This window comes from Suncus etruscus, chromosome 3 (genome assembly GCF_024139225.1).
Source record: "Suncus etruscus isolate mSunEtr1 chromosome 3, mSunEtr1.pri.cur, whole genome shotgun sequence".
In the NCBI taxonomy this organism is placed as follows: Eukaryota; Metazoa; Chordata; class Mammalia; order Eulipotyphla; family Soricidae; genus Suncus; species Suncus etruscus.
The window spans coordinates 74,950,060-74,971,973 of NC_064850.1; the positions used below are offsets into that span (position 1 = coordinate 74,950,060).

Below are 21,914 nucleotides of genomic sequence, written 5' to 3' on the forward strand. Positions count from 1 at the left end.
ATCGGAAAGAAGGGGCCAGTAATCTAAATCTCTGGTTAGTCTCTTGTTTACATATGCTCTCTGGCCACTATAATCCTTATTTGCATAGGATAAATGCACAGTTTCACAAATACTAATTAACATCAATCATATAGCGGGTGGATGTATAACCTATATAGCAGAGATCACAACACATGGGGGGGGGTGTCTTCTGGTGTTCTGATGTAGTTGCTAATGTTTTAGATGCTAAGTTGCTGTTGGTGGTTGGGAGCCAGGGAAATAGCACAATGGGTAGGATGTTTGCCTTGAAGGCAAAAGACCTGAGTTCAGTCCCCAACATCCCATATGGTTTCTCAAGCCTGCCAGAATGATTCCTGAATGCAGAGGTAGAAGTAACTCCTGAGTATTACCAGGTATGGCCCAAAATCAAAAATTACAAAAAATTAATAAAAATAAAAAGTTGCTGTTGGTGTTTCATGAGCTGTGAAATAAAAACCTGTGATACTGAAGAACTCTGATGGTTATTTTACTAATATATCACAAATACTTATCCAAATAAAGGTGAATCTGTGACAACAAATGGCTCAACTAACTGTGATGGATTTATTAAATCAAAACTTCAGTCTGTTTATTCATCTATTAAAAAGGTGAAAATATGGATACCAAGTCCTCTCCCCTTCACTAAGTTTAATGTTTTCCATATCTCTCTAAATTATTCCAAATTCCTGTAAATATTTATAAAACAAAAATTGTGTACTAGTCCTATTATAATGGGCTAGATCATGGTCAGGTCTTTTTAATATGGTGGGAAAAACATGAAAAAAAATCCTTAAACAGACATATGTGATTTGAATTTTGTTAGATCTATTAAAATGGTAAGAGATGTATCTTATTTAAACTAGAAGTTAATCTAGTTAAAAATCTCAATCTCTTACATGGTTTGCATCAATAATGTATTGGCCCAAACCAAAGAGAAATTTTAACTTTTTATGTATAATGGTTTTTAGACTGTTTCTTTTTCTTTTGCAGAGGAAAGTTAAACTTTATTGACTCTCATTTTTTTTTTTTGTTTTGCCACATCCAATGATGCTCAGGGGTTATTCCTGGCTATGTGCTCAGAAATCACTACAAGCTTGGGGGACCATATGGGATGTTGTGGTCTGTCCTAAGCTAGAGCCACAAGGCAGATGACTTACCACTCCATACCACTACTCTAGCCCCCAAATTTTTAAAATTTATTTAGACACACAATTACAGATTTGTGGGCAACAGTATTTCAGGTATGCAATGCTTGCATATTCAGTCCCACCACAAGTGACCACATCCCTTCAACAATGCTATGACCCCCAACCTGACTCTTTAACAGACACAATTTTATTTTTAAAAATTACTTTATTTAAACACCAAATGAACTGGTAGGTTGTAGGAATGGCATGGACAAGAATATTCTCCATTGGGGCTGGAGAAAGAATATAACAGGTAGAGAGCTTGCCTTGCATTCGGATGACCCAGGTTGATCTCTGCTATCCCATTTTCCCCAAGCACCATAATAGTAATTCCTGACTGCAGATTGAAAGCAATTCCTGAGCATCACTGGGTGTGGCACAAAATACAAAATAAATAAATAATCCTTTCCCTGGCTTTTAATTCTAAAATATATTTTAAATAAAAATATCTTTAAATAAAAAAAATAGAAGCTCTGTTGATTAAATGAGATAATGGCAGAAATAAGGCCAGAGAGATAATATATCTGACCTGAGTAAGATCCAAGACACCACATATTTTTTTTTTTTTTGGATTTTGGGCCACACCCGTTTGATGCTCAGGGGTTACTCCTGGCTATGCGCTCAGAAGTTGCTCCTGGCTTGGGGGGACCATATGGGACGCTGGGGGATCGAACCGCGGTCCGTCCTACGCTAGCGCTTGCAAGGCAGACACCTTACCTCTAGCGCCACCTTCCCGGCCCCCAAGACACCACATATTAATCAACAGTATTTTTAGAAATTTTCCTTGAATACTGACAAGATCAAGCTACAATCACCATAAGGTATACCCTAAAACAAAAACAAAGAGAGCACAAAACTATTCTACACAATTCTTTACTGTAGGAATGTCATCTATCTCTATATTTTATCTATGTTTTAGAATGACTTAGTTGGCAAAGGACTGAACAAACAGTAGGAAGCCCAGTTCTTAGTTTATAACCTATAAAAACTGTGAGGATTGGAACTAAATTTTCTCTATCTTGGAATAATGAGGATAAATTGTGACACTGGAAACTCAAATATCCTCCCAAAGACTCAGAAAGTCATTAACTCTATGTCAAGAACTGATAATTCTTAGAGAATGCAATTGGGTGTTTCCCTAGTGATGCTACTATTCATTCCCAAATCTTCTGAGTAAGTTAAATTGTCTCTTCCCATTCCTCCACAGTTCTCCCTTTTGGCCAATGGGATTGTAATGATCAGACAATGTATCACAAGGTTTGTACATTGGAGATGGCTATACTGGGACAGACTGTCACAAAATAGAGCAGGAAGAATTTCTTCTTTCTCCAATCTGTTCTTCATTTTCAGTACAAGCATGGCTAAGCTGCCATTCTGCAGTTGCAGGGAAGAGATATATCATTTGAGAAAGATGAGTCAAATATTTGACTTGGATGATTATGCTGCAGGTGTCTCATCAAAACTCCAGTGCCTGGATTACTAATTATTTTTCCTCAATCCTGTCCCTCTTGCAAGGAACATAAAGCATAGAAAGGATCATGAGGGATGGTTTTAATAAATGAGATCATGGATTGTGCATGCCAGGAGCTGGGTGTAGAAGCAGAAACCAAAAAGACAATGCAATCATTAAGCAGAGGGTACCATGGGTCCATTATAAAGTTAGAGTGCAAAGAAGAAATACGAGGTATCTATGACAATCTTGCATTGGCTCCAAGGAAAGTGACTATAATATAGAAACTTGAACCAGAAGTTACTCTTTATGACCACAAACTCTAATGGCTTTTGAATGTATTCAGAATTTTTCACTTTTCACATGTCTTTTTATATCTGATGGCATAAAAAAGTTAAGTTTACATGTCACCAAATTACTTATCCAATAATATAATTTTAATTTTATAGGACATAAAGGGTACTCATATCCACTATTTTCATTTTTAATTTATTAAAATAAAATGTATCACATTGTTGACATAACTATCATTACATTTGCTTCAGGATGACAGAATGTCTGTTGCAAATGCAGATGAGTGGGGGAAGAGGGACTTACTGGTGGTGGGAATGTTGCATTGTTAAGAGGGGGATTCTGTTTGTGACTGAAACCCAGCTACAAACGTGATCATGGTGTAATCATGGTGCTTAAATAAAGATTTATTAAAAATGGAAAGAAAATAGAGAAATTTTAAAAAAGTATGGAAAAAGAAGGGGAGAGAGTTCATTAGCAGTTACATTTGTGAAAATTATTGTATCACCAATAAAGTTATTACAATAGCTGAAGATTTAGTATGCTCCTTCTTTTTTCTTTAGAGATGGGAGATACCAAAAAATAAGATGTGTGTGTGTGTGTGTGTGTGTGTGTGTGGTGTGTGTGTGTGTGTGGCAGATGCCATTTGCATAGGCATAGAAAAATATGGAAGAAATTGGGAAGAAAGACCTTTGGCTTTAAAAACAGGGATATTACCCCCAAAGTATTTTGGCATAACACCAACTCAAAGTCCAGGAATACTAGGTTTTCCAACCCCATAGTCATTCTTGGTGGTCAGCTCTTCATCATCACAGTTGTTGCTGTCAGGTAACTGTAGTTATAGATTCTGGTCTCTGTATAGGTCCTGTGTCGAAGTCTGGGTGGTATTTAGTGTCTTCTGGTTCCATCTCACTATGTTAATACTGCAGAGAATCCTGCCCTAAAAGCAGGCTGCTGCTGTTGTCTGGTTGTCAGGGTGACATAAGAACTAACTTTGGAGTAAGTCAGTGCCATGGCAGTTGTGTGGCCTTCCTTGGTAGAATTTATGTTCCTGGTGCTGATGTAGGAAACCATGTTTGTTTCCGTAGGTGGTATTCTTGGTTCAAGGGGTGAATAGTCAATGTCCTATCAACTGGAGTCTAAGCCAAGTCACTATGCCAAGTGTTTAGGGTGTAAGGTCCCTCTGCATTATAAAATATTTTGTGTCCCTATCTCTATTAGATAATAACTTGTTTGCATCTATTGACCTTTCCCTTTTTATTGTGCCTATGCAAAAAGGGGCATTGCCACAAGGTATTTCTAGTGGGGGGCCAACTTGCTGAGACCAACAGTCCCCGAAACCTTTTACTTATATGAACTTTGAACAGAGACTTATCTACTAGTATTTTGTAGTGAACGGATCACGAGGATAGGGGAAGTTGCCACTACAAAAGAAGATATTTGATAATAGTTATGCCTATTAAAGGAGTATATAAAAAAGAAATATATTCAAAGGACATTTATATGTCCTCTTTAAATCTTTTGAAATAGGCAGGGAAGGGGTAAGATCCAGGGTGCCCGTGATTTAGTTTTGAGGAGTCTAGGGAAAATGGCTCTCAACAGTCCCAAATCAGGAATTGTTCTCAAGCGGAGGGTTTCTCAGGAACCAAATCTGGTAGCAAGCAAAAGTGCACGGTGAAGGGAAGGGAGAGGGGCCACCAAGAGCAAATCGATAGCAGCAGACTGTTAGTTCCTTTTCATGCTGAGAATCTATCTTTTTTCTCTTTGGGAGCTGGTTGGCATCTGGTTAGCCTGGGGAGAACGATCTGGTTCGTGAGGAGTTAAGGACTGAGAATTAAAAAAAAAAAAAAAAAAAAAGGTTAAAAGTTAAAAGTAACACGAAGGGCTTGCAAAGGGTTTGTAAGGTGGTAAGCGAAAAGAGAAAAAGGGGGGGGAGGGTTATCTATAATAGAGGGGAGGACACTGCACTACATAGGCATGTCTATTGCAGATGGATATTAGACTGACATTGGTGTGCCTACATCGGCAGCCAGAGGATAGGTTCATTGGTTACATTTGAAAAGCTTTCCCAGGTGATATGGGAAAGAACACTGAAAGAAGGGAAAAAGAAAAAAAGAAAAAAAGAGAGAAAGTAAAGCTGGCAAGTTTACAGTAAAAGGTTCCCCCCGCTATTTTTCTTTTTCAGTCCAATCATGATTGTTAAGGGTGAACTAGATTGAAGAAAAGCTTCCTAGCTTAAGTTATGTGTGGTGCACTTTTAAGAACAATCATAATTTTCAAGTCTAAATAACCAAGTGACATGGTAATGAGCACTGTATGGGAAGACTATACCATGAAATTGATATTATATCTATTACAGATGAACATTAGACAGCCATTGGTATGGCGAACATATGGGATTGATCCATGGGTTACAGTTAAAAAACAGACCCAGGTAAAATGGAACATAAAATAATACAATAAAATAAAATAAAAATGGGGAGAAAGAGAGAAAGAAGAAATAATTAAAGCAAGCAAAGTTTTTCCATTTTCTGGTCAGAGCCTATTTGGTGAGGGTAATCTTTACTTTACTGGGGAAAGGCTACCTGGAATAGATTATGTATAGAGTATTAGAGCAAATATGTAATATGACAATGAGCACTGTATGTGGAGTATATACTGTATTATTTATTATCCAGTGATTTTGCACATTCTGTTTCCTTTCCTAGAGGCAAACTATAATTATGGCATTATGGAATAAAGATAGACTAAAAGCAGTTGGAGCACGGATACGCCCACGCGGGTTCATAAAAAGAAAGACTGATGAGAAGGAGGGGAAAGCTCTTTTGTAAGGCTGCCTTGGCTGCTCCGTCCCACCCGGTGGGTGGGGTCACTGATTAGTGTTCCCTTCCTCCTCCCCCAACCCACCTCTGTGAACATGGGCTGGGATGAAATGGTGACCCATCTGCCAGCTGAAGGCCCTGGGACTGGAGGCCTCTTGCCTGACTCCCCTGCTTGCACGGTGGAGGCCATGTCATTCCCAGATGAAAATTCATATCCATTATTTTCTCAGCTGCATAATAAAGTATCAGATATTTAATTATATGTTAAATAAGGAATTTTACAAGTTGAGTAAAAATGGTTTTTGCAAGGTCACACAGCACGATAATATTAGAATTCCAGTCAGATTCTACTGAATTCAAAACTAAGGTCTTTCTGGGGCCAGAAAAATATTATATAGCAGACAGAGGGAGCACTGGCCAACTCAGGTTCAATCTCTGACACTCCTTATAATCCCTAATCTCTACCAGGAGTGATCACTGAGTACAGAGACTCCACCCCCCCAAAAAAAGAAAAAGACTTTATGGTATTTTGGGTGTTTTTTTTTGGGTCATACCCAGCTCAGAAGTTACTCCTCTGTGCTAAAAAATTACTTCTTGGAGGCTCTGTGGATTATTTAGGAAGCTAGGAATTATTTTCATGTTCTGGCAAATATTCTACCTGCTGTGCTATTGCTCTAGCCCCCCCCCCCCTCCCATGATCTTATTTTGATTTACTGCAAGTTGGAAGAAAATTTATCTCCCAATACTGACAGAAAGTGGTTTTCTAACTTCCCAACTGCTTTGGATCTCTCAGATCACTTCTTAAAAAAAGTATGTGGTACATAGGGGAGAGTGTGAGAAAAGTGGGCACGAAACTTTTATAGCGTCTAGTATAAAAGTGCTAGCTGCTGTTCTTCAACTTTATATCTTGAATTATCTCTAATTATTTGTGAGTTTCAAAAATATCTGTCTAGTGACCCACGGAGTTCTTTTTCGTATTTTCAACAACTTTAAGCTTGTAAGCATCTATTCCTGATTCAGCCTAAACTTGCAATTGATCTTTCTAATACTGTTGTTCCTCCCCAACTATTTCAAAATAAACTGATACTGCTCTTATCTTTTTCTTGTACCTAGACCACCCATTATATCTTTCATGGAAGGTCAGTTTTATGGGAATATGCAGTTAGTTTTACAGGGCTCTGTGCTCAGAAAAGGGATCTTCCTTGGGGTTTGGTGCTATTATAACATTCTTACTATTTTTTTCTTTGAAGTTCAATTTGAAAGATAAATATAAAGGACAATGAAGTGATCTGGAGAGTGTCAAAAATGTAGACCATTGCATATGCTCAAAGCTCTTTAGTCCTTCATGAAAGATAAAAACATTATAAAGCAGATAAAACACACTATGATATGTTAGAGGCACTTTATGGGAAAAAAATATACACATTTTGAGCAAGAGACCTACCTACTCATTTTGCTTTCGGCCACAAATGAAACACTTTCCCTGCTTCCTTGTTATAAAGTTATAATTCATAAGATTCCAGGAAGGAGTCTATTCCTTCTCCTAAAATAGAAAAAATAAATTTATTAAATCTAAGTTTGTATTCTTCTTTTTGTTTGTTTTAGGGCCATATCCGGTGACGTTCAGAAGATACTTCTATTTATACTCAGAAATCAGTCCTAGCTTGGGGAACCACGCCCAGGGATCGAATTGAGGTCTCTCCTAGGTCAGTGCATAAAAGGCAAATGCCCTACCATTTGCGCCACTGCTCCAGCCCCTAATTTTGTATTCTTAGTGATACTACTTTAGATAATAAAATTATCTTTTTTTCACCAAATTTTAACAGCAGAAATTTCTCTGGTTCCTGGTCTGCAGTTTAGACCTCTAACTCTAGTATTATTTTCTGTCATTCCCAGAGTTTTTTCCCGATACAGATGATATTATTATTCTACTGTGAATAATTTTCATTCCTATGAAATGACCTTAACTATATCTCAGATAACTCTTGGGATCTACATTCAATTCATTAACATGACCTAACAAAGTCTTTGCTAAGTTGTTAACTACCTGTGATAATTAACTTTATGTGGCCTTTAATTGGATTGACCTGAGATTGATCCGAGGCACCTGATAAGACCCCTCAGACTCTCACCTAGTGATTCCTGAGCATAGCAAGGTGGAAACTCTGAAAAACATTGGGTATTGAACCTCCAAGACAAAAAAAATATTAAATTTACACAATATGTAACATCAGTCTGTCCTCAAACCACATAGAAACTGGCTGTGGCAAAGCATTTGTCATGATCACTGCATGTTGCTTTCATAGACTGTTAGTTCTTAGTAAGTTTTGTTTTAAGGTGGTATTGACAGTTTTGATGATGCAGTTTAAGTTCCATTTTGATTTTAAAAAGGGGGAAGTTTTTCACTAATTGCCTTATCAGTTCAGGCCTGAGGGCAAATGTAAAACAACATTAAAGGATTAGACTATATTTGATGATCTGTGAGGGATATCATTAGTGATTAAGACTCAGATCTCCTATGTTTTCTTGGTGCCTGCAATATTCCATTAGGGATCAAAGAAAATTTACAAAATATGGGACCAAAGCAGTGGTGCAAGCCGTAGAGCATTTGCCTTGCATGTGCTAACCTAGGACGGACCATAGTTTGATCCCCCAGCATCCCATATCATTCCCCAAGCCAGGAGCAATTTCTGAGTGCATATCCAGGAGTAACCCCTGAGCATCACCGAGGGTAGCCCCAAAATAAAAAAATTAATAATAATCAAAAAAAAATTCACAAAACACAAACACCATGAACAAATAACCATATATTTTTAAGGAATCGAGAGGTCCATAAACTTACTTGGTAAAGGAGATTTTGAAGTACTAGGTTTAGTTTCTATTTTCACTCATGACAACTCTAGAAATAATCAGCTATCTGTTTTGATCAAAAGATTGTGATTGCTGACAGGGATCAATGGTATATCAATCATCAGCAAGTCAAATGTTATTTCACAGCCATTCATCAGAGGTTGATGTGAAGAATGGCACAACAAATCTCCCAGATCCTAGAAAGAAGTGGGTGATCAGGTATTGCTTGTCTTGCTCGGGGCCCATTTTCTTAAGAACAAGTCATTGATAAAGTACAATAGTTCATTTACCAATAAAACTTAACTCCAAAATCTTTTTAGTCCAAAAATGTGATTCTAGTTCTGACATAGTTTCATCTTGGCTGACGTGTTAAACACATCCCTTCCACTTACTATTATTTTTCCTGCAATGGAAACATTGGAATATTTCCAATAGATGTGAAAAATTGCAGATAATACCAACACTGTGTTTATGTTCTCCCCCATACTTACAAACCCATGGTAAATTTTGATTTATAAATTAAACACAGTAAGAGATTAGTAACAGTAATAGTAAAATAAGGAACTTGAAGCATGTACTATAATGTAGTATACTTTAATAAAATAATAATGGACTGTAACAGTTATGTGAGTGTAGTCTCTCTTTCAAAACATCTCATTTCATGTAATCTGTTTAGACTGTGGTTGATTAGGGGTAACTGAAACATTGGAAAGTGAAACTGCAGGCAAAGGTGTGGCAGTGTAGTGTGAAATGATGCAGTCTGTGGCTTGTGGAATGCAAGGTTACTTTCAGTTCAACAGCAACATCTTTTCTCCTCCCATCCGCTGCTCTCTATGACTGCCCAGTGCTGTTTGATAATGAATAGGTTTGCTACTTCTGCTGATGAAGTTGCAAAGGCAATCACCTTCTCTCTGAGAGGCAAGCTTCCTCCTCAACCATACTTCACCCCACAGGCTGCCTGGCAGAGGCAGGGGGTAGTATGCATAGTGAAATAAATTCCAACCACTGCTGAGCTGAGGGATAACAGATGGATAGGTTTCTTCCTGCAATTTCCACTTCACTTGGTTAGGGTATAAAATAGCAGAAGGATGGTTTCTTCTTGTGCAATTTTCAAACAGATAAAACCAGAGGGAGGGTTCTTGAGGCTGAGAGGAAAGCGAGGGACTCAACTGTCCTTTAGAGAGGGCTGAATGAGCAGGAAACTCTGAACACTCTGTGAAGGACACAAATTTGTTTTTTTGCTGCTAGATAGGAGACAGTTCTTTTATCCAAAACCTCCTGCTCAACTCTACCAGGCATGGCAAAGGAAATGATCAGAGGGAAGCTACACAGTCTGTTGTTCATGTTGTTATAGTGTTATAGTGATTACAGTACAAATTCTCAGGGTGGAAAAAGGTATAATGACAGATTGTGTGATTATACCCATACTTATAATTAAGCTGTTACAATGCAGACAAGTGCCTGCTCTCTAATGTCACCAACAAAAACCTCTTTGCTTGGAAAGGTAAGTGACTCTGGCAATTAGAAGGAGTTCCCCACAGGACTTCATTTTCAAACATTATGAACACTCAAGTAAGTATACGTGTTGCTTTATTGAATTACTGAGCAAAGTGCATGGATCTAGAAGCTTCACCTGATCTCCAGGTATAGGATGTGGGGCTGGTTAGGGAAGGAATTATTATATTCATAAATATACACTTTACAAAATACAAAGAACTAGGCTTCTGTAAAGGACTTTAACATGGTATTTATGTGTGATTCTGTGAGGCAAGTTGGATCTGTGGTCTTATTGCAATGGGGAAAAGAAAACACAAACACACACAAGTAGAGAGATATACATAGATAGATAGATGATAGATAGATAGATAGATAGATAGATAGATAGATAGATAGATAGATAGATAAGAGAAAGAATACTCAGGGGCAATAGAATATGTTGGTGTCCAACTGGGACTCTTGGCCACCTGCCACATGATATGCTTCTGCTGGATGCCACTTAGATGCTGACAAAGTGGGATAATTTTGTTTGAGCAGTCCTTAAAACCCCAGATGGGTTTGTTTGCTTTTTGTTTTTTGGGGGGGCCACACCCAATAGCATGCAAGGGTTACTCCTGACTATGTGCTCATAAATCGCCCCTGGCTTTGGGGACCAAATAGGACACTGGGGGGTCGAACTGAGGTTCTAGGTTAGAGCGTGTAAGGCAAATGCCCTACCACCTGTGCTGTCACTCCGACCGCCATATGTGCTTTTTTGGATCTTTCTACATTCATTGGAGAATTATTCTTTCCATAGAAGTCAAATGAGTTTAGTTTTCTTTTCCTTTTTTATTTATCCAGCTTGCCCTTATTTATAGTACTGAGTCTCATTTTCTCTCCGCTGGTATCCATCTTTCCTTCTAGATATCGCTGCAGCCATGCTTACCTGCGATTTGAACTGTGGTATTCTATTCAGGCAGTTAATAATGCAAGTAAAGATATTCAGTGATGAATGCATTTACTTAGTGTAGCTGATACCTGCAGAACTCCTAGTTCTCTGCTTTGTGAACTAGAAGAAGACTTTTATTTGACAGACAAAACTAGAAGGAAATTATTTTGAGTTCATTGGTAGTTTTCTTACAGGGTATATAATCTAAGTGCTTCCTCTGTGTCTGCACCTCCAGCTAATACCTATCCAACTCCAGAGAGGCATCTTGAAGACTAATTAGTTAATGATGTTGTGAAGTGTTTTGAAGACACAGGCATAACACAAGTGGTAAGAATTAGTAGTATTAGATTTACATACAAATCATTTTTAGGTGTCAATGTTTAAGAAAATTGTCTTGATTTATTACCATAAACATATGGAGCATATTATTAATTGAAAATATATTTGAATTTAAAAAATGAACAGGTTGTAGAAATAGTGAGCTAAAATAATGGAAGAATTAAAGAAACAGATGAGAAAAACATAAAAGAGACAAGCAGGAGTCTTCAGGGAGTCTTCAGTCTTCACTTTCCTAAACCTATTGTGAGAACATTTGTGTGTGTGTGTGTGTGTGTGTGTGTGTGTGTGTGTGTGTGTGTGTGTGTGTTCTGATGGTCCTTGAGAGTTTCCTTTGGGAGATTATCTATCTCCAATTCTGATTTGTGATGAAATGACAGGTTAGCAAAACTACTCAAAAATTCTGATCCTGGGACAAATTCATTTGTTCAGGGATTGCCATGTGTCTCAAGTAGCTACAGAAAAAGCTCCAACACTTATGTTGAAACTGTAAGTAACAGAACTTCATGTACAGGAAGAGGAACAGGGATGATTGAGTAAACTGAATATATTATGTAAGTAAGATCAAACCATAACAAAGGACCAAGTCCTAATATAAGCTCTCCTGAGACTTACAGTTATTTTGCTTCTGAACTTTTGATCATACAAATCAGTAATTTCTTAAAAAAAAAATTTAAGAAATTTTGGTGTTGAGTTTAAATTTTGGTCTGGGAATAAAAAGAATATTAACTATTGTAATTCTATTCAATATTTTACTTTGAAGTTTAACTTTAAATTAAAAAATGACTGAGATTCTAAAGATAATATAGCAATAATAGCAATAATAACAGTATAATAATATAGCAATAGTGTTTGACTTATACGCAATTGACACAGATTAATCCCTAGCACTGCGTATAATCTTAAGAACACTGCCAAGACTTATTTCTAAGTACAGAGCTAGGAATAAGCCCTGATGAGAACTGGAGATGACCCATGCTACCCTCCTAAAATAAAAATGACTAAAGATGTTTAGTTCTTTAATTTGCTTTTGTTCCACTATTTTACCTTCCTAGGAAAGTCTAATCTCAGAAACAGTACACTTAGAAAGAAAGTTCTCACACCTCTTCTATTACGTGCTAAGGCTTGGAAGAGATTCACTGAGCAATGGGGCCATATTTTTAAAAAGTTGTGGTCTAATTCAGGTCATTTTACATGCAGTTTAGTCATAATACATAAACCTTAAGAAGAGTCTCAATAAAGCATTCTAGAATTTTCAGAGTAAGAGTTACTCAGATGGTTGGGAGTGTAATTTTGGTAAGCATTGACTCTTAATAAAGACTTGTAAACATCTTGAAAGAGATCAAGGAAAAGGCATTATAGCCAGGAGACACAGTATGAATTAGGGAAGGTATGGAACAAAATGGTGATTGAAACTGTCTACCAAAATCCCAATGGGAAAATATGGCAGAAAAAATTCTCTTATTTTAAAGATCTAGGTCTTGGAGTTCACATTTGTTTTTGAACTCTGAAGGTATATAACAATGGATTTTCAGGGGAAAATTTATAAATGTATTTATAAATGTAAGGAAAATAGTAAGTTCTCTTTGGAAACTATTGCAACAGTCTAGGTAAGAAATAATTTACAAAGGTGGTAGATGGATTGAAAATTTGGGTTGTATTTATGATAATTATTGTGTGAGGGTATAATGAATTGATATGAGCAGCTTATTGGATGTAGAAGCAAAGGAATTCCATTCTTTTTTATCTCAGTCATAGGTAGGCGTATTGACACACAAAAAATTAGAAAATAAGGACTGTCTGCTTTACTCCATTAATTCTGTTTCTTATATGATTTGGGGTAAATGGGAGCCACAGGACACATTTTCTGTGAACTCTGAAAAGCAGAAATAAAGGATATGTTCTGAATATTTTGGTAAAATACCAGAAATTTTCAATCATGAATATTACCACTGATCTGCCAACATACTAAGTCCTGCTTTTGACATAGCTCCTCCTCCAACATTTTAAGCCTTGTTCACATGCAAATATAATTACATGCAGAAGGATTCCAACTTTTCCTGCATTTGGCCCGTGACATAAATTGAAACAAAGAGAGATTGATACTGAGTCTAATACATTCTTGTCTACCATAGTTCTTGACAATACTCAATTTTCTTTTTAAATTTTTTAGAAATTTAGAGGTCATATCTAAGAGTAGAAGATCTAATTCCCATGTTGCTCTGCACTCTTTATTGTATGTTTTCTGTGTGAACTCTTATTTAGTCATGTGAAGAAGTAGAAATGTGTTCTCAATTTGCCTGTATTATTTGAGATTTTTTGGATACATTCAGGTTAGAATGTATATTGCAAATAATTGGAATGATGATTGGGATGGTTTTTGAGAACAAAACTATCTGCCACATTACAAATGTTTTTTGTCTTTGTTTTTATTTTATTATTTTGATTTTTAAAAATATATTTAAGTATCTTGATTACAATTATGTTTGTAGTAAGATTTCAGTTATAGAGAAGAATACCTCCCTTCATCAGTGCAACCTTCCCACCACCAATGTACCCATCCCCCTTCTCTCCTACCCCATTCCTGTATTCAAGACAGGCATTCAATTTCTCACATGTATTACCATTGTCATGATAGTTGTTAATATAGTTATTCCTCTAACTACACTCAATACTCTTTGTGGTAAGCTTCATATCATGGGCCAGTCCTTTCAACCTTCATCTCTATTGTCTCTGGGAATGATTACAATACTGTCTTTTATTTTTTTTAAATCCCATAGATGAGTGAGACTATTCTGTATCTGTCTCTCTCCCTCTGACTTTTTTCACTGAGCATGTTAGTAATAACTAAAACAGTGGATGAAACTGTGAAGGCAGAAGCTATAGACTGAAAAAGTCAACTAATAGAATCTCGACAGCCAGAAATTGGACAAAGAAACAGGGATGCAACTTGAAGTTTAACAAAGGTTAAATGGGATGAGAATATTTTTTATTAAGCTTATATATATAAAGCCTCTGGAGCAAGAGGAGTACAAAATTATGGTACAAAAGACTAGAACTCAACTCTCCTTATTGTTGAATAGGAAAACATTGACATTATCTCCTTGGTGCTTTCATTGTGTAGGAAAAAGAGTAAGTATCCCTGAAAACAAAAATGTAAGTGTCCCTGAGGTTATAAAGGTAGTTTGGAGAACAAGAAAACCCAGTACTTTTGATTCTGTTTTAACTATCTTCCTGAAACTATTCTTTGAAACTATTCTTTTTCCTCTTGTTTATAATGCTGCTAGAATCAATAAGATAATATTGAAATATTGAGTTCCACAAAGGAAATTTTTAATGATAATGTTGACATAAATCTCAACATCACCTTGCATCTAAGGTGTGCAAAGTATTTTGCACAGATTATACTATCCCCAAAGAATCATTTTCTACAGAATGGTGGCAAAAGTTTTTACTCATCTTTTTGAAGCTAATTCATATTGAGGTAACTTTATTTATAAAATAGCTGATGCATTTTGGAGATGATGGACTTTAAACGCATTCACAATAAAATTATGTGAGCATCATGGAGGTTTCCTTCCTAATCGTTATTTTTTGAAATAAAAAAAAATCCACCCATCTCATGCTAATAAAACAAGTAAAACCTACTTCCTTATTTTATACTTACAATGTCTATGCAGTCTTCATATTTTATATAATTAAACACGCATGCAAGAAATGTTTACTTAAATATGCTGAGGGATAATTTTCCCCTTCTGTGATGTACAGAAATATAACAAAGGTAACTTTGTTATATCTTTTGCATCAGTAGCTCCAGTATGTCCTGTGAGAATGCACTGGAACTTGTCATGTTAACCCATTGAGTTTCATCTCTTAGATAATGACTTAGATATTTGGGTAAAATTGGTCCTATGGTTAATAGTTGTGCAGTGGAGTAAATGAACCAAGAATGAGAATTGATGATGCAAATAGAGATAAGAAAGAACTCAGTGGACACCAGTGGGAGCACAAATAGGCAATGAGGATTATTATGCATCCAAAATCAACTCATTTTTCCTGATTGTTGTTTATGCATATCAGTCTGTATAGAAATCGAAGAATTGAATTTCCTTATAGATATCAGATACGTTGTTATATTTATCACATACACAGAAGAGATTTCAGGTCTTCTCCCTAGTCCCTCTTTGTCAGCCTAACTTTTAATGAATGCCTGATCTACTTAGCTAACTAACGAGGAGAAAAAGTCGTTTACAAAAATGCAAGTTTCATAAGAAATGTATAGCAAAGATCAGTCAGAAGGGGGAGTCATGGATAGAGCAATGTTATGCCTCTCAGCTGGCACAAACTGCAAGCCCCTCCCTTTAAAAGCCACCCTTTCTGGCTGTATCCTTTCCTCTCACCTCACAGCAGTTTCCTGCTGTTCCACGTCATCTTCAGAGTTTCAGAACCCACGGTGTGTTTCAGGGAGGGTTGGAACATAATCACCCCTGACCCGTCCCATCCCTTCCCTTCTCTCTTATCTTTTGTGTGAGCACCTCAGACAGTCTTTTGTCATTTCTGCAATGGAGTTTTTAAAAGCAAGAATCTTGCTTCCTTTGGCCACTCAGACAGCGTAGTCTATTTGATGTCTCAACATCAAACAAATTGTGCTCACAGTACAGAAATAATTCCAGACAAAAGACGACTATGGCCATGTGAAGAATATGAAAGAGCTGGGGTGGGAAATTACCAAGCAAGTCAAAGAAGAGACGATTTTACTCACCCAGTTCACTCATGTGCAAGAGAAGTTTGAGGCTGTCAAGAATCTGCTATGAGCATTGCCCCAGCACCCCTGGTTGGTGATCTGCTTTGAAAGGCTGCACTTTCTCTATCTAAAGCATTAGCTGCACCTCCTTATCTCATTTGCAAGGAGTCTCAAAGAGTATTGTCGATATTCCTGGACATGTGTGAACAAATATATATATTTCTCCCACACAACCCCCCCTAACATGGACTCCCCTAAAGAAATGGATCCTGGTGTTATTACCTGATGTATGTCAGGTTGTATGATTCCTGGGAAAACAGAGTTCAGAAGCAAGGCTCAATGCCTTGTTCTGTTCCTCCCTTCCCATATTTCTCCCCTCCCCTCATAGAAAGCCCTGGAGTTGACAGGAATTTGTGGGATTTCCTCCTCAGCATCTGGCTCCCAGCCACTCTCTCTCATCCCCATCTGCTTGTCTGTCCTTTCCCCTGCAGGGCAGCTGGTTCAGTGACGCAGCCATGAGTTAAGGGGTGGATTAATTGAAAGAGGAGGGTGGGCGGGAAAGTCAGTGCCAGGGAAAGTGTGCAAATCAAAAAGAGGTTTATCTCCCCAGAGGGCTGCTGGTGGGACCCAGTTATGCTCACAAAAGCAGTTCAAGTTCACCTTGTGAGAAGAGAAAAAAAGGTGTTGAATGGCTCTGTAGGAAGAGAGAGGAGAAAGAAAAGAGGGAGAGAAAAATCAAAAGAATAAGAGAGAGAGAGAGAGAGAGAGAGAGAGAGAGAGTGGTGCAAATCCAAACGTCGATGTGTAGACATAGTGAGGAGAGCCTGCTGGCTGACAGGGTGATTTATTGGATTCTTCCAGTTAATCACTGCCGGCCTGTGGCCAAAAGGATCTCCAGCAAAGCTGAAAGGCAGCCGAGGGAAACAGGCTTATAAGCATAAAGCCGCATAATGGTGTTCAATGAAGTGTGAGACTTTTAGTTCAGTCTCGCTGAGCCGGCCGCACCGCCGGAATGTCAAAGAGGGATTGTGGGTGGAAAAATTATGGATTTAAACTGCTAGCTGTAAATGAGGTCAATATGTCTGGTTCATAAACAGTCCGAGCCTATTCCAAGAATGCAGTGAGGGGGAAAATTAGCGTGAAGCCAACACTGTAGACAAACCTCATTGAGATATAATTGCAGCTATAAATACAAGCGAAAAGCTTACCGAGTGCCATAAAATACAGACACGCTTTTTTATTCCCCCTTCTTCTTCCTCCTTTGAATCTATGCATTTGTGAGGATTGTGCGTCCCTAAACCCCCACCTTCATCTCTCCCTCCCTCTCCTTGTGACACCCAGTGTTGCAATTAATTGAGTGTTCTTGATCTCCCATTCCATTTTATTCAGGCAAGATTGGAAAAAATCAAAAGAGAACATCTAAAGCATTTTCTTCTCTTTTGCTTTTCTATTTGAATCAGGTTGAAATGTATGGAGAAAGAAAGCAGTGCTATTTTTTTTTTTTATGAAGGGGAAATATCCAAGTAAAAAAGCCTTTTTAAACTAATACATCTGTAAGATCATTTGAATCTCAATCTAATGAAAAGACATCAAAGGCACCCACAGGATCCTGCCATTCAGATTTTCTCAAGGGTTACCTGGTCTTTCTGATGAAAGGTTGCTTCAAAATTAATATTTTTTTCTCCTTTCTTAAACTCTCAAGATTCTCATGACTGTATTTTGTACTCGAGCTCCAAGGACAGAGGCTAGACATTAGCCAACTTGCTTCCCTGGTTTAAAAGCTGATACAGTAATAAATTGCAGTCTAATAGCTCTGGTCAGGCTGTCTTTCCCCCTAAACCAATTGATTTAAATGGCAGTAATTTGACCAGCGAGGCTAGTCCTGTTTAAATTAAACCCATTAATATAATAGCACAAATCCTGAATGAATTCCATTTGCAGAAAAGGCTTCACTGGTCAGTAGTTTTATAACTGCCAGGGGATGTCCTAAAACACCCATGATCTAGCAAACAGGAATTATAGTTTACAGTCAGAACCCCAAAGCCTACTGAGAGAGAGAGAGAGACAGACAGACAGACAGACAGACACAGAGACAAGGTGACAGAGACACACAGAGAGTGATAGAGAGCAGGAAATGAATGAAATACATAAGAGCCCACATATTCAAAACACCTAGAATCAAGCCTAAAGTTTTCCAGGAAAATAACCTTTGTTATTAATAACAGCAAAAGGTTAATTTTATTAATAACACACAGCAGTGTTCCTTTTAGGTAAATACTCAGCTTCCTTCTTAATCTCCCGTCCAACTCACTAAGGAAGCACTTTTCCTCTTGAACATCTGCCTAGGTATAAGGATAAACATCAAAAAAGATAAAAACAATTTTTTTAAGCAGAGAATTTGTTCTTTCTAGCTGAAGGCATATGTGTACATGCATTTCAGAGCCAGCTTTCAAGGCAATATCACTGCCGAGACAGAGTTGGGTTGTGAGTCAGTTTACATTAACAGAGTCCAGTGCGTGGGATTTGGATGTGGAAATCAGGAATGCAGCTGCCATTTTCATCATGGAGTCTGAGTCAGTCTTTAAACCTGAGCAAATTGTCTGCCATCTGTTCCAAAGGAAGAGAAACTTCCTAAAGAAATCTGAGAGCGTGAACTAAGGATATGTAGAATTGTTGAAATTTTTGTGTTTCTGCCTATTTGAAGGGTGACAGTTAAAAAAATGCTTTCATTTTCACAGGTAGCTCATGAAAGACATGAGTTATTTTATGGCCATTCTCTAAATCTGGCCCTTCACAAACCAATAGGAGGCAGCATAGATCTGACCAGAAAGAGAGGTTATAGACATCAGGAGATCTTTTTTATTTAGTTTTTCTCTGCCATTTAATAGTTGTATAGTTATTTTCTTATTTTTCTAATTGTTAATAGGTACAGGATGGGGGAAGGAATTTTGTATGGTATTCCTAAAAAAGTTTTGTAAGCAAATAAGGGCATAGGAATCTCAAAATTTTAAACAGATATATAATGTTATGAGTAGTCATATTACTGTTAGTAGGCTTACAAACAAGGGAGTTACCTATAGGCTGAAGCTTGAATAGTGAGGAGGGGTGAGGGACTTTAATAGTGAAGAGTGTGGGACCTATTAGTTGTATTTTCTTATAAGAAAATGACAAGCTTATAGTATCGATATAGTGCAGTACTGTAAATGTATTTCTCTTTCTTATGATGATCTGAATAAACTAAGCTAGAAATTGACCTGATTTTTCCAAGGGAAATGACTTAAATTATTATTAATACCAATAGATTAATTATATAACAACAGTGTTCTTTTGTGCAATAGTTTATATTTGCTTTATTTCAAGAATATGCTATATTAAATTGATAACAAAATATTTGTTAATAGACTATGTATGCTTTGAGATGGCACCCAGGAAATAGCAGACAATTAGTATAGCTGTGTAAAGCCACTTAACATGAATATTTGACAATATATGAACACAACTACTTCAAATGTGTTGTTCAAGGTTCAACAATAAATTTATTCTGGATTTTTTTGATGATTTTTGTTTTGGGACAGAGACAAGGTCCTTCACTTCAGCTTCTTAATTTACTCCCTAGGCAAGCATGTGGGGTAAATACTACAATTTTCTTTGTTATATGTAAGCTTAGTAAATGTAGGTCATTGCCCTCTGCAATTTCAATAATAAAAAGCATAAATAGAATCTGAATCCAATTTTTTTACATTCAGAGTTAACCTTCTATGAACATATAATGTTCTCCTTCTTCAGAATTGCCATCCTATTTCTTTACCCAAATGTTTGTATTTAATTTAGCCCAGTGAATTAAGAAATCCTGATGCATATTAAAGCCATAAATGTTTGTTTGTTTTTAATAATGATGTTCAGGACCCATACCAGAGTTTCTGACTTGAGAGTTCTATAAGAGATTCAGAGAAACATTTGTTTAGCCTACTAAGAGAGGAAGAATTGTAATTGTCTCCCTGATCCTTAGAAAGCTTATGTGTTACTCAGAATGATTCAAATACATGCACAAGTAAATATACAAGAGTTATGAACATGGGAAAGTCACATTTATGTAACTCCTTCTTTAACTTGGTTCTTAAACGTAAAAGCAAGTTAATTATAAACATTTCTATGGAAGCCTGTATTCCTTGAGTACATTACTCTACTAAGAAGACAGTATTATCTCTTTTATCCAAACAACATGAGTCTATATCAGAAACTCATTTCTATCATTCTCAGGTGGTATATTACAAGTTTTCGTAGGTGGGGCAATCAAGATTTGAAACAAACAGATTTTGTTTCAACAGATTTTCATTTCTGGGTATCAGTGACATTTCTTAATGATATCTTCTTGAATGTCTTAAAAAGACACAATTCCTGCCATTAGATCACTGATGACCTAATTGATATACCCCCTCCTACTCTGACTAGACTAGAACTGACCTGTTCTGAGAAATAAGAAACCGTATGATGATATCTATAGAATGATCATTTCCATGAGAAAAGCAAAATTTTAATTTTATTAATAACAAACAGCAGTGTTCTTTTTGGGTAAGTGGTGGTATCTATCAGAACATTTTTAGAAGGAGGGAAGAATACATATATTATATATTTTTATTTATTTACTTAGGCTTTTGGGTCACACCTGGCAGTGATCAGTTTCTTCTGGTTTAATAATCTTTGGCTCAATGATCATTTCAAGGGGGTTTTGTGGACTTGAAATGGAATCTGAGTCAGCACTATGCACAGTAAAATTATTAAGCACAGAATATACACACCTCTTATATATACACAGAATATACATACATATATATATATATATACACACACAGAATATATATACCTCTTTTCATAATAGAAGTCCCTCTATCAGTGCTCATATGGTACAGGGCTTCCACTGGCAAGTCTTTGTCCATATAGGGTTGGTTGAATGACGATAATCTCAGGACTAGTATCTAATTCTATGTGCTATGTAGACCCATTGTGCTGGGTAGACACCTTGTGCTGAGGTAGAGCATACTTAGGACCTGCACAATAAATATATGTATTCTATTCCATGGAGGTATCACTTATCCCTATAACATTCACACTTAATTTTTTTAACTTTTTAACACTGTTTATATTACAGCTTATGGAGCATGGTTACAATAGAGCTAATGTTTGTGCCCACTACCAAACACATCAATGATTCTCTACAATTGTCTATCACTATGATTCCTTCAGTCTATCCATTGCTCTATTTATTTTTTTTTGCTTGTTTGTTTTTGGGCCAATCCTGGTGACGTTCAGGGGATACTCCTGGCTATGCACTCAGAAATCGCTCCTGGCATGGAGGACCATATGACAGGCCGGGGGATCGAAACACTGTTCGTCCTAGGTTAGTGCATGCAAGGCAAATGCCCTATCTTTTGCACCATTGCTCGGGCCCCATACCCATTCCTCTATTTTTTGGTGATGGGCCATACCTCATGGTTCTAAGACATTTTTCTTAGATCTATGCTAAGAAGTGATTTTTGGTATCCTCTTCACTTACTTTTGTTTTTACCCATATTTTACTAAGAATGAAATGGGACATCATGTGACTAAGTTACAGGGTGATTAAGTTATAGGACTAAAGCACATTTCATATGAGACACACAATTGTTTATTGAATGATTGCTATGTCCCAACCATTGTTACTATGATGGGTGATTTAGTGTCACAGATTTCACACCTTAGATGGTAGGGGACATATTTAAAATAAAAAAGCATAATATGCAAAGAGTTAAAT

At 37.0% G+C, this 21,914-nt stretch overlaps 1 protein-coding gene across 1 annotated transcript in view; it reads left to right on the forward strand.

Annotated features, from left to right (window-relative positions):
- The first annotated feature begins 5,863 nt into the window (after nucleotides 1-5,863).
- LOC126004365 (E3 ubiquitin-protein ligase TRIP12-like) overlaps nucleotides 5,864-21,914 on the forward strand; it is a 53,876-nt gene continuing 37,825 nt past the window's right edge. Inside the window, exon 1 of the mRNA XM_049770809.1 lies at nucleotides 5,864-6,010. Within this exon, the coding sequence (XP_049626766.1) occupies nucleotides 5,864-6,010 (147 nt within the window). The remainder of the gene's footprint in view (nucleotides 6,011-21,914) is intronic.